This window comes from Cryptotermes secundus, unplaced genomic scaffold (assembly GCF_002891405.2).
Source record: "Cryptotermes secundus unplaced genomic scaffold, Csec_1.0 scaffold830, whole genome shotgun sequence".
Classification (NCBI taxonomy): domain Eukaryota; kingdom Metazoa; phylum Arthropoda; class Insecta; order Blattodea; family Kalotermitidae; genus Cryptotermes; species Cryptotermes secundus.
This window is the reverse complement of record NW_019739226.1, coordinates 3,408-16,729: the sequence shown is the minus strand read 5'-3', so window position 1 is coordinate 16,729 and position 13,322 is coordinate 3,408. Positions and strand designations below refer to the sequence as shown.

The 13,322-nt window shown below is 39.9% G+C and overlaps 1 protein-coding gene across 1 annotated transcript in view; it reads right to left on the bottom strand.

The window, feature by feature from the left end:
- LOC117282897 (zinc finger protein 583-like) overlaps positions 1-9,326 on the bottom strand; it is a 22,620-nt gene extending 13,294 nt beyond the window's left edge. The window contains exons 1-2 of the mRNA XM_033754408.1: positions 9,183-9,326; positions 2,769-2,936 (exon numbers count right to left, since the gene is read on the bottom strand). Of these exons, the coding sequence (XP_033610299.1) occupies positions 2,769-2,936; positions 9,183-9,272 (258 nt within the window). The 5' untranslated portion in view covers positions 9,273-9,326. The remainder of the gene's footprint in view (positions 1-2,768; positions 2,937-9,182) is intronic.
- Positions 9,327-13,322: the final 3,996 nt, after the last annotated feature.

Genomic DNA, 13,322 nt, shown 5'->3' with positions numbered 1-13,322 from the left:
GGGTCTTTTTCAGAAGAAGGACAGTCTTCCGCTCTATGGCATCAGTAGGATCCTTCTTCAACTTCCTGTAAGCCTTATCCTCCAAGACAGCGGCGATCTTCCGGTTGTAGTCGGACGTATCCAGTACCACTGCTGCATTACCCTTGTCAGCCGGAAGGACGGTGAGCGCCTCATTGGCTTTTAAGGACCGAAGGGCACACGGTGCCAAATCCCAGAAGACTGCTTTCTTCAAATAACATGATTAATCGTAATAGCAAGAAAAATAAGCTTGAAGCCTCAATACAGTGAGATGTTAAATTCGTTAGGTGTGAGAACGGTGACGGAGCGGGGAGGGAGGGAGGGAGGGAGGGACCAAGAGATCACACCCCTTTGTGTGGTGTCAGACTGAGTCCATCAGCATGTGTGGAGGTTTGTGAGTCAACAGACATTAAGCTGCACTGTCACCTAGGTTGCCACACAAGATTACTTGAAATGTAAACTCCTACTTTTGCAGAAAATGGCCACTACTTCTGGATGTGTGAAATGGTATTGGGCACACCACACTGTGTAGAAGCAGGAGTGCGAACGTCTTGCAACAGCTACATATGTACATAAAATGTATACAGAAGTATGCAGTCACTTCACAGTTTACGATACATTACACTCTATGACGCGAGCACGTGCCACTTCTCGAAGCAGTCCATGACACATAGCGCAACATCACACTTTGTACAATAGAAAATAGAAATAGTGATGCAAAGTAATTGTAATATTAGTCAAAGAGTGACAGACTGACACTGATACCAAAAGTCACAGTGATGAAGATGCTTTTTACTCACAAATTAATACTGGCTCAGTGGGTTTATAGCCCTTCTGACACTCAAAATAAAATATTGTGATGAATTTCGCTATGCAGGACACCCCCCCTCCACCCGCCAGCGGTGACATAACAGCACTGGAGCAACTACGGCTGCTATGGTAACAGGCCAGTAAACACTCCGCCCTCCCTCCCGCGGTGACATAACAGGGGACACCGCCGTTAACACGAGGATACAAGGAATGGTATAGAAATCGGGCTGAGCAGTATGTGAACAGAGTGTGTGATCAGGAGTGACACAGTGTGGATTGTGAAGTCGCCGAGAGCAGTGGAATTAATTGTGATACTGCTGATGGCAGTAATCGTGTAGCTGTTAATTGTATAAGTGTGCAAATGTGGAATAAATTCGCTATATTCAATATGGCATGAAGTTATTTGTTGCGTTACATACCCAACACGTGACAATATCTAAAGAAATAAATGACAGTCTTGACACTGACTTTCAAACTGACAGAGAAATATATGACAATCCGACACTGACTTCCTAACTGATAATTCACTACTGAAAACCAGTCCTTCAATACGTCACATTTCCTTGAATCTGGAAGCATTAACATGCAGGAACAGATGATTATTTACTCCTCACTTCTCAGAACAAAACTGTGCTCTATTTGGCTGACCACATCATAAACAGTCATATCTAAACATAAATACTCGTAGTATCAAAACCAGTACCGCGATAAACAATTTCATTGTTCAGAGCTAACAAATGAACCACAGACATGAACGTGCATGGGTTTGTTTTGGTTTAAAACCCAAGTTAAAACTGTCAGCACTCCCAAAGGGAGCAGGAGTCCTGCCAGGTATACTCGTATACATAAATATATAACATTTGGCCAACACAGGGTGCTACTTGCTGTAGATATATATAACATTCATCTGTTAAAGGTTAAGGGTTAATCAGAACCCCTTCTGCTGGTGCAAGGAATGTCTAAGTGTAGGGGGACAGCATTTTCAACACCTTCTGTGACATGTGAACTGTATATACTTCATTCCACAAGTTACTGGCCACAAGCATACTGATTCATTGTCAAAATTTGTATGCGCCTCGCAGCCAGCAGTGAGTCAGTCACTGTGAACTGCAGAGCTGTAAACAGGCCAAGAAAAGTAAGAACCTGTCTATTTGTATATATAAAAATTTTCTTTGATGTTCATTAAGAGCCTTCTTTGTGTGTTTGATTACATGCATTGTATATTCCATTTCATGACAACTGTGTCTATATACTTGAATTAGGATGTGCTGCCAATGCCAGTTCTTCACTATTGCTTTATACACCTTTCACACATTCTTTGCATATAATGTTCTGTCACCTTTCTGTCTGAGAGAAAACAACAAAAAAATCTGTCATGACAACCAGTCACCTGATAGTGGTGCAGGGGCAACTCCAACGGTGTCAGGTATATTAAGTTTCCTTCAAACAAAGGGCAACAGGTAACACGTGTCTATATTCAGTCACACACTGTCACAAATCTTTAAGTTATCCTATAACATATCCTCAACATAGTGACACCTCTATATTATTACGTGGATATAGACTGCATGGGAGACAGAAAACAAATGATAAACTTCAGCATTTATAGATCCTGGGAACTCTATGATGTAGTACCAAAGCACTGCTTCATGGGTGCGACAGACAAAGAAAATGTGAAGGATTTTTCCTGTACAGAAGTTACCGAAAACATTCAGTTAATACTGTACTTCATTTCATCTATCAGAACTGCTCAAAAGAAAATGGGACTGGTACATCACAAGCAACATTCTACAAACTACAGTTGCCTGGAGATATTTCAGGATAAAGAAACCTTCAGAATCTAGTCAACAGCGCAGTGGAGCTGTTTCACGTTCACAGACAAAACAAGTGGCATTTCTGCACATTTGTGTCATCTACCTAACAGTGCACATACAGCTCACCTCAGATTCAGCCTTTACTTCCTGAACTGTTATTTGCAGAGGATCCTCTTCCTCTTCTGCATCTGAGACTGCCTCAGCTTTTACATTCATGGCCTGATCTGCATCATGAGGTGTTGGATATGTCTCAGCATATGGACCCACTAAAGCGTTCTCCAAATTTCTACAGCTCTGTAAAAACCATCACATCCTTCTCAGAAATGGATGCACAACACCACACATGAAACAGCGCATGCTCTCCTTGCTATGGCTGTTTCTCATCACATCTAACTCATAAGAGCTGTTCTGTATAGATGTTCTTCTCTACAGCTATCACGATCACTAGAAAGTACTTGGTTCATAGCTCAGAAACCTTCCCGAAAAACTATCACTCACTGCGGCAGTATAGAAAATATCTGTTTTTGTACCTAAAAACATCATAATAAAGAGCTCCACAACTTGTAACCTTCATTCACCAAGCATAATTATATGATAAAGTCAAGGATGAGATAGGCAGCTCATATAGCTGTTATGTTGGCAACTCTCAAATACTGAAATATAATGTTAGAGTTGGCAACATCGTAGTAAACAATTTAAGAACTAGGCTATGTCTTGTTACCTAAGTGATGTTTACTGTTATGTGTAACTACAGTTACGTGTGTAACAACAGTATCCTTATATTGTTTTAGTGTTACTATAGTTATAGATTTGTATGTATATAAGGCATACTTCTGTATCAAATTTCTGAGTCTTAATAAAGCAGGAATAGAGTGAACACTGATTCTTACTTATCATTCGATCTACAGGAAACTGAAAATAACGGGTTCTGGGCCCAGCATCGTATCATTGATAAGTGTAAAAAGCATAAAAGTGAAAAGTGTTATTTAAAAGTGATCCTTTGGACTGACACCGCTATCAAGACAAAGAAACAAGTTTCATCATGGCCACTTCAAAGCCCTTCGCGAATACTGATAGGCTCAAAGGACGCGAAAATTATAGAGAATGGTGCTTCGATATTCAAAACATTCTAGTGATTGAAACTGTGTGGTCAGCAGTCAAAGGATATCCTGCAGAAGACACAATGCCAGTATCCATCAAGAAACAAAAGGACAAGAAAGCAAGAGCCATCATTTGTCTGACATTGGAGCCCCAAGTTAAATCTTACGTTGTCCAGACAACTACAGCAAAGGAAGCCTGGGACACATTGGAAAGAACATTCAAAGATCAGGGAGTCAATAGTTGGATAAGTATTTTAACTGATTTGTGCTCTTTGAAACTTCAGGACTATAAAAGCATGCAGGAATATGTTAATGCCTTCATGTCAATAAATCTCAGATTAGTCTCAATGGACAAAAAAATAGAAGATGAGCTATTAGCCGCATTCATGTTAAAGGGTTTAACTAAAGAGTATTATCCCATGTGTATGGTGCTTGAAAACTCCAACGTAACTTTGACTAGTGAGCTCATTAAATCTAAGCTATTGCAAGACATTGAATTAGGTAAAATTGCAAATTCAGATTCAGCCTTTCTGTCCACAGATAAGCTTAAACATAAACCAACAAAATGTCAAATTTGTGGTAAGCTAGGCCATATAAATAAAAAAACTGTTGATTCAAAAGTAAGGATAAGGCGAACAATAATAATATTCATAACAATCAGCATAAGCAAAAATTTAAGAGCAACCAGTCTTCTAAATCAGTTAATAGTACCGATGAAAATAAAGAAGGATCCGATCATAGGTGTAATGAGAATAAATGGAAAAATAAGACCAGTAAAAGATCCATGTATATGGTATCTGCCCATTATGTTAAAGTTAAGGATGATACTTGGGTAATAGACTCTGGTGCTTCACACCATATGACCGGAAATAAGACTAAAAACGCATGATTCTAAAGAACATGAAATAACCCTTGCTGATGACAACATGTTAACCAGTGGAGGTTTTGGTGATGTAAAACTTATGAATGACAACTACAGCCATATCTCAGAAGTATTGCATGTACCGGGATTGTCTAATAATTTATTGTCTGTAAACTCAATTGTAAATAAGGGTACAATTGTGTTATTCACCAAAGACTGTTGCAACTTATATGATTCTGATGATTTTGAGGTAAGAGGCAAAGTTCTTGCCAAAGCATATCCCGAAAATGGGATTTATTGTTTAAATACCAAAGCTAACATGACCCAATCTGCAAATATAGCAACTAAAGAGAAGATTTATACCAAAGAGAAAAATGACAAATGTGAAAAATCTTGTATTAATACTGTAAAGAATGAACAAGTTGCAAGTACCCAGCAAGTTGATGAACAACTGTTGTGGCATAGGCGTTTGGGGCATTTAAATAGAGTCAGCATGAGATTGCTAAAAAAAGGTTTAGCTAGTGGCATCGATTTTCAAGAACATGATCAGTCAAAGAAATGTGTTCCATGTCTGGAAGGCAAAATGACAAAGAAGCCTTTCCTACAATCAAAGAACAAATGGTCAAAAAGAATCCTTGATCTATTGCATTTAGATCTGGTTGGGCCATTTGAAGTACCCTATTATGGGCTCGCTAAATATTTTTTGACTATTGTGGATGATCATAGCAGAAAAATCTTCATTCGTTTCTTGAAACAAAAAGGTGACACACATGAAGCCTTTAAAGAATTTATGAAAATGGTTGAGACAGAAACTGGATTGACAATAAAAGCTGTTTGTTCCAATAATGGAGGTGAATTTTGCGGCAAATTATTCAATGACATGTTAAAACAAAAGGGAACCAAAAGGAAATTCTCTGTGCCATATAATCCACAACAAAATGGAACTGCCGAAAGAGCTAATCGCAGCATTTTGGAGGAAAAAAAAAAAACAAGATGTATGTTGTATGATTCCGGCTGCAACAGAAGATTCTGGGCTGAAGCAGCTCAAACAGCCATATATCTTTTAAACAGATCACCTCACAAGAAACTAAAGAATCAATTGCCTGAAGAAATATGGACAGGAGAAAAGACTGATCTCTCCCATATAAAAATTTTCGGATCTCCAACTTATGCTCATGTACCATCACAGAAACGCCAAAAATTGGATGCTGTGAGCAAGAAATACATTTTTATGGGATATAGTGAGGAAAGTAAAGCTTATCGGTTATCAGATTCCTGCAATCCATCTCGAATAATTGTGGCAAGAGATGTAAAATTTCTGGAAGAAGAAATAACAAACAAGAAAGAAAGTGAGAAAGGATTTCAGCTTAAAGACATTCTTCCAAAGTCATTAAGTTTCTACGTCAACTCACAAGATGAAACAATGATTCCGCAAGAAAACCCTGAAGAACAACAAACACAAGTAGAAGATGAAGGAAATGAAGTTCCATTAGAGCCAGATGGTTTAGAACAATTACAAGGAAACTTGGAAGAAAGAAGATATCCACTTCGAAACAGGAAACAGAAAGAATTTCCAGATTTTGTTACCTACTTAGCCATGCATAAAGATGAGGAGCAGAGGAAATTTAGATCGTAGATCCTTTAGTGGATCTGTGTTCAAACTATCAGGAGCAGCTATTAGTTGGTGATGTAAAAAACAAAGGACTGTAGCTTTGTCAACCACAGAAGCAGAATATATGGCGTTATCAGAGACCACGAAAGACGCCGTTTTCTTACGAAAATTATGGTTTGATATACGTAACAAGGAAATCACGATTCCTATTTTTTTGTGATAATCGTGGTGCTTTAGACATAGCGAAAAATCCTGTCAGTAATGACCGAACAAAACATATTGACATAAGGGTTCATTTTATAAGAGAAAAGGTTGAATCAAAGGAATTGACAGTACATTACATCCCTGGAAATCAATTCGTATTTGTGTTCGTATTATGAGAGGGGGTGGGTTTCCCCATGCACTTAGACCAGTTACTGGTCCATTGTGTGTCCCCCTTTAATTTCTACTGTTGCCATACCCTACCGGTAACAGTGCGTGCCATCAGCCCACGTAGAGCCAACGAGGTCGGCCCTCTGTACCTTGATGCTTCCCCATCCACCAGAGGCATTGGAGACTACTTGGGTGGGAAAGGGCCTGTAATTTAGCTCAGAGGTCTCCTAGAGACATATGAGGTTCTTTTACATGCCGTAAATCTACGACACGTAACACACGGCTTAAAGTCCCTCCCGGAGGACTTGTTCCCTGAATCTTTCCGCCCTTAAAAATTCCACGACCTCCGTCAGGTTTGAACCCGCGTACCTTCAGTCATGAGGTGGGAACATTACCCCTAGACTATGGAGGCTGCTCTGGAAATCAATTAGTTTCTGATGGTTCCATGAAAGGTTTAAATGTACGTAAACATACTGATTTTATTAATTCACTTGGATTGTTCTAAGAATAATGTTTCCAAATGATGCTCTGAATAAGAATAAATATTCACAATGAATAAGTATTTAAAATAAAAACTCCCAAATTGTTTATGGGGGAGTGTTATGTTGGCTACCCTCAAATACTGAAATATTATGTTAGAGTTGGCAACATTGTAGTAAACAATTTAAGAACTAGGGAGTAGAGTGAACACTGATTCTTACTTATCATTCTATCTATAGAAAACTGAAAATAACAATAGCAGGCATGGGGCAGAAGAGGAATGAATACAGGATAAGCTGAGAAAGCCAGAAAGGGCTCATTACTGTGATCACACATGCTCATCATGGCTCTGTATCCTAAAGCAAAAAGACCCAGTACAAACCCTTCCAAATTATTTCTTTTAAATCCCAAGTGGTCTGCTTCTCTCAGGTTTTCCCTCCAAAACTTTGTATGCATTTCTCACTGTTGCATGTGCACTACTTGACTTACCCACATCTCTCCTTGAACTCATTGCTCTCAAACATAATATCCCAAACTGTTATCACCCAAGTGTNGTCAAAAGTGGGAAGGCCAGCAACCCACGCTACTGGCATAATTTTTCAAGCAGCTGTCAAAAACGACGTTAGGACTTTAAGGTCCAAAGTCCCAAATTATAGCTAGGTGATTGGAGCAGTGAGAATTATGGTTAACTCCCTAAATTCGAATTGTTCCAATCAGCAGAAATTAGGGTAGTAACTTGGAGGCGGAGCTGAAGCCGTGAAGATTTCTTGCTTCGAAGCACAGTCAGTCTGCGAGAGGAGTCTCTGAACAACCCTCCAAGGGTACAGCCGAAAAACTAGCGTCACTGGCAGTTTGGTTTAAAAAAAGTCAAAGTTAAAACAAATTTATGTTTAAGTGTTTGCAGGAACAATCTCTGAATAACTCTTCAAAATTTAATGTGAATTTTACTTTGTGTTAAAAGTTTAAGTGAAAGTGTAATTCTATGTGTTGTGCTAAAAGAAGCAGTCACTAAATACCTAGCCAGGGATCCGGTCGCCAACGTTTGAGCAAGTCCAAGGTGTTTTAAGGGAGTGCAACGAGTGCTGTTACATGTACATGTATGTCAAGATCTGCTAATTAAACAGTGTGTGGTGGTGCCTAGCTATAAACACTCTCTCTTTCCCGCTGACGCGAGGCCCGTATTCACCCTGAGACAGAATCTCATCACTCTAGTGAGAATGCGGTACCTATCACGTGTAGTTTCCAGTTCATCCCCCCTTTTTCCCGAAATGTAAGCCTTTACAGTAAGCTTACTGGCGCCCAGCATTCCGGTAACCCATATCCCACAAACAACTGTCCACAACAACAAAAAGGGAAGCAGAACTGGATAAGAAGGACGCAGCAGCAACCTGCAAACTCGGAGTAACAACAGGTGAGAGGGAACAGCTAAAGGAGCAACTGCAACCAGCAACCAAGAGGAGAGAAGACCGGTTATAACATGGATTATGCAAACAAACATAAGCGGGTCACAAAATATTTAGTTTCTTTGGCGAAGACAACTGAAATACAACAATAACATTCTTGTCTGTGCACACAAGCACGAAACCCTCACAATTCTTTTGCTTACAGCAGGAAACTTTTCTTCAGCTCTCTGCAGTACAATTCTTACCACTCTTGTTGCAAGAAAATGAAGAACCTATTGTAACCTTGGAACCTAGTCATCACATGATAAATATCTTGTGGGGTTCATTGGAATTATCTCACAAGAGTCCTAGTAACTTATTGGTTTTAACAAGAGTACCACTAACTCACTGCGAACAGTTCCCGTGACTCCCTAAGGATTTTTGCTGCTATAGAATTTCTCTCAAACACTGTTCCATTTATGCAAAATTTAATTTCATCTGCATCAGAACTGCTTAAAAGAAAACAGAAGTGGTACATCACAAGCAGCATACATTCAACAAACTATAACTGTCTAGAGACACTTCAGATAAAGGCCTTCAAAGGCGAGTCAGCAGCACAGGCGAGTTTTTTCAAGTGCACAAAGAGAGAGACAAAGATGAGAAAGACAACTTGAATTCCTGCCTATTTGTGATATCTGTCTACGAGTGGACATGCAGAAACATACACCTCACCTCAGGTTCAGCCTTTATTTCTTGAACTGTTATTTGCACAGGCTTCACTTCCTCTTGTGAGTCTGAGACTTCCTCAGCTTTTATATTCATGGCCTGGCTTGCATCATGACTTGCTGGGTATGTCTCACCATATGGACCCACTGAAACCTTCTCTGAATTTGTACAGTTCTGTAATGGCATCACATCTTCTATCAGTCATGGCTGTACAACACCAAACATGAAACAATATATGCTCGCCTTGCTGTAGCTGTTTCTCATTACATCTAACCCATAACAGCTGCTCTGTACAGATTTCTTCTCCACAGACTTCATAATCTTAGCAAGTGTTAAGTTCATAATGCAGGGACCTTCCTGAGAAACCTGTGGTCCCTGTGGAAGCACAGAAAATACATATCTGCTCTTTATGGAACCTCAGCACTCATCACTGTGTTCATACATGCTCAACATGACTTTGCATCCTGACACAAACAAACACAGTCCAAAACCCCATAACTGTACCTTTAAAAAAACATGTTCACAATTGTCTCCCAAGTGATCTCATTCTTTCAGTCTGTATGCATTTCTCATTCTCACAAGCTTGCTATATGACCTACCCATATCACGATCTGAACAGCCGTTCATAGGACCTGAACCGGCTTGCAGCATCTCAATTGGAGTTGCCAACAAAGTGATCAGGGACTGGACTGATAGAAACCATAAAAAACACTGGGAATCCATAATTGGACTCAGACAGGCAAAGGGTTTTATAGCAGGACCCTCTGCTAGAAGAACGAAGGATCTGTTGAGATTAAACAGAGATCAACTAAGATGGGTGGTAGGATTACTTACCAGACACTACCACCTGAAAGAACACCTTTTCAAGTTGGGACTGACAGACAACCCAACCTGTGAAAGGTGCCTACAAGAAAATGAATCAGCAGCACACATCCTGTGTGATTGTGAGGCCACAGCTTATTTAAGATGTTGTCACTTGTGACTATTATAATGGCCCCATACACAGGGTCCTACACTTTATTAAAAATGTAGGATTAATAAAGGGCTAACCCAAGAGGAAACAGAACAGTTCACTGAAGGTCTCAGTGCGGGGGCCGGTCTTTATGGCCTAACCCTTACATACGTACATACATACACATACATACCCATATCACTCTCCTTCAATTGGTCCCTCTCCCACAGAATAATGCAAACTGTTACAATACGAAGAACCATGTAAACTTCCCACATGAATTATGAAAACTAACACAAGCTTGGCATAAAAAGTTTAGTTTCTTAAGATATGAGAACTGACTGATGACAATAAAATTCTTTTCTGTGCACACAAGCACAAAACACTCACCATCCTTTCTGTCACAGCAAGAAATGTTTCTTCAGCTCTCTGTAGCAGAATTCTCGTCATTCCTGTTGCAAGAGAATGCAGAATCTTTCATAATCTTGAAACTTATTTTATCACATGTGGGGAGAAAATTAATTAATATACAAGAATCCTAGTGATACTGCATCACATTTCTAACAAGTGTACCAGTACCTAGCTCTCAATATTTGCCAAAGTATGTAAGGAAACATACTAATTATTTTGAACAAACACACTGATGTGTACTTCTTTGTTCTCACAGTAGAGCCAGTTGAGGCCGGCAGTGATTATGAAGCTTAGTGTCTTATTACACGTTGTGTAGTCTCACAGATTGTGCTCAGTTCTGAAGGAAGCTAGTTCACTCATTTTGTGTGAGCATCTTGCTTCCAAAACGTCGGTAACTAGCTACCAGACTGCACGGAATTACGTCCTAGAAACAGTAAACCTACTCTACATTTTTTCAACGTAGAGCCGCAAAAATGCATTTGTATGACTTGCATATACGTACATACTATAGACCATCAGCTCTCACGACTTCAAACTCTTTAATGAACCGTCAAAACACAGCAAATAGTAAACATCAAAGTCATCATTCAGCTGTGTCTTTGCTTTACTTCCTTTACAAGTCGGACTGGTATGTGAACTGGCGAGAAAGGGCATAAAACAGTAAAAATGTACATTCTACTAGAAACATTACTCGCAAAATGTGCGCTGAGAAGTTTAGCAGAATCCCAACTAGAACTTGAAACTGCGGAATGATATCACGAACACCATAATTTGTAAAAATATGAGGAAACTGAATTTCTCTCGAATGACCCTAATTACTCCCTAAAGAATACACAAAACTTATACACTTCCATTACAAATGTAAGATCCGAAACTGAAATGTAGGACTTTGTTCTAGTGTGGATGGTGGTCAGTCGTGGTTGCTCGTGGTCTTGGTCGTCATGGTACAATAGTCGACACAGAGAAAACAAAGTGCACTGAAGGGGTACAATTCTGCTCAGCAGATGGATCTGCCGAAGAACCTGGTTGTCATTTGTCGCCTAGCCCAGATGGACATGGCCTAGACTTTTAATTGTATTTGCAGTTATTTTTTCCCACAAGAAAAAATCATCTGTCGCCATTCTCACGAAAATTAAAACTTTGGAGCAGATTGTTTTTTACTTCAATATTGGATGTTAAGATTTGGACTTGGGGATTTTTTAATGTAAAGTCAATAGCACCAACAACGACCTCTCGGAAGAAATCATTACGCTTTATTTCATTAAAATGTTTCAGTATGGACCTATATGCTGAAATGGGCGAGAAGTTTTAAATCAGTCTGAGTCCTGAAAAAATACTGAGGAAGTCCAAGAAGAGCAGTCGATATAGCGACACAGGCAACTTCAATTTTTTCTACAAAGATCATTATCTTCTGGGATTCGCGTCGAGTAATTTGGTAAATTTAATTCAAACCCTGAAGATGCAGACAGAACTTCCCTCTAAAAACCTTAATGGAGTCTTCAAATTCCTTCATGCAGACCTCTAAAATTCTACACGGCTAACATCCCATGATCTGCCCTGAAGAAGGAGGACCCGAAACGTTTCCAGATACCTGTGAGACACCCCGCTCTTCTACAACAAACAAGTAAGACTGTGTGGGAACATCCCACATAGAGAGTCAGAGTCAAGGACCCGAAACAACTGACGGTCAGTCAGTCTGTCTGTCTTTGTGTCGAGTACCAGCTGGGGCTATGGCCAGATATTTTTTTGAATGAAAGTTACTATCTTGTCTATGTGGAGCGCCCTCTCTGACGAGAGGTCGGGTCTGTCAGTTGTCAGTCAGTCTGTATTCATATGTCCACTGTCTGTATTTATATACATTTACAATACAAACTTATTGCTTACTTCTATGTACAATATACACAAGGCCTCTGTCAGTCCAGGCTCAGTACAGCAGATTACGTCCTATTTCCAATATTATTCACTACCACGGCAGTCTAGTCACTTGAACGGTCGTACGCCTGACCGCCGCCAAGTTTAAGCCTCTTATACTTTCTGTGTCGGGCTTCGCCTTGTCCGATGTTGCGAACATTCTCATTATCATGATTTTGTAAGACTTCTGTTTGTTGCCTGCATACATTTGTTATGTAATCATATAGGTACGAGATTTTGAATGCCATGTGCAAATCGCGGACCGGTGTGCGCCTTGGAAAATTGCCAATCGTGCGGAGAACCTTGTTTTGCAGGCGCTGCAATTTCACTAGATGAGTGTCTGCCGCAAACTCCCAGGCGGGACTAGCATAAGTCATTACGGATCTAATAAGAGCTTTATGGAGGGTCAGTTTAATGTTAGCGCTCAATCGCTCACTTTTGAATAGGGAATACACTCTAATGAATGTTCTGAAGGCCTTGGCTTCGATCATTTCTATGTGTAATCTCCAAGTAACTTTCTTATCAAAGATTACACCTAGATATTTTGCACTATTTACAAATGGAATGTTTCTTCCGTTTAGAGTAAGACAAGACTCAGGCGATCGACTAACACGAGAGAAGTAGACCCCACGACTCTTATCTTCATTAATTTTTATATTCCAGCGCTCACACCAGGTCTCCATTGAGCTGAGACCGCGCTGGAGTTTTCTAACAATAAAACCCTCTTTGCGATCTGTCGCATATAGACACGTGTCGTCCGCAAAAAGGGCCAAATGAATACCATGGGTTTGGGGGGCATCATTAATGTACATATTGAAAAGAGTGGGGGAAAGGACAGAACCTTGTGGCACCCCTGCTTGCATTTCTCTTGG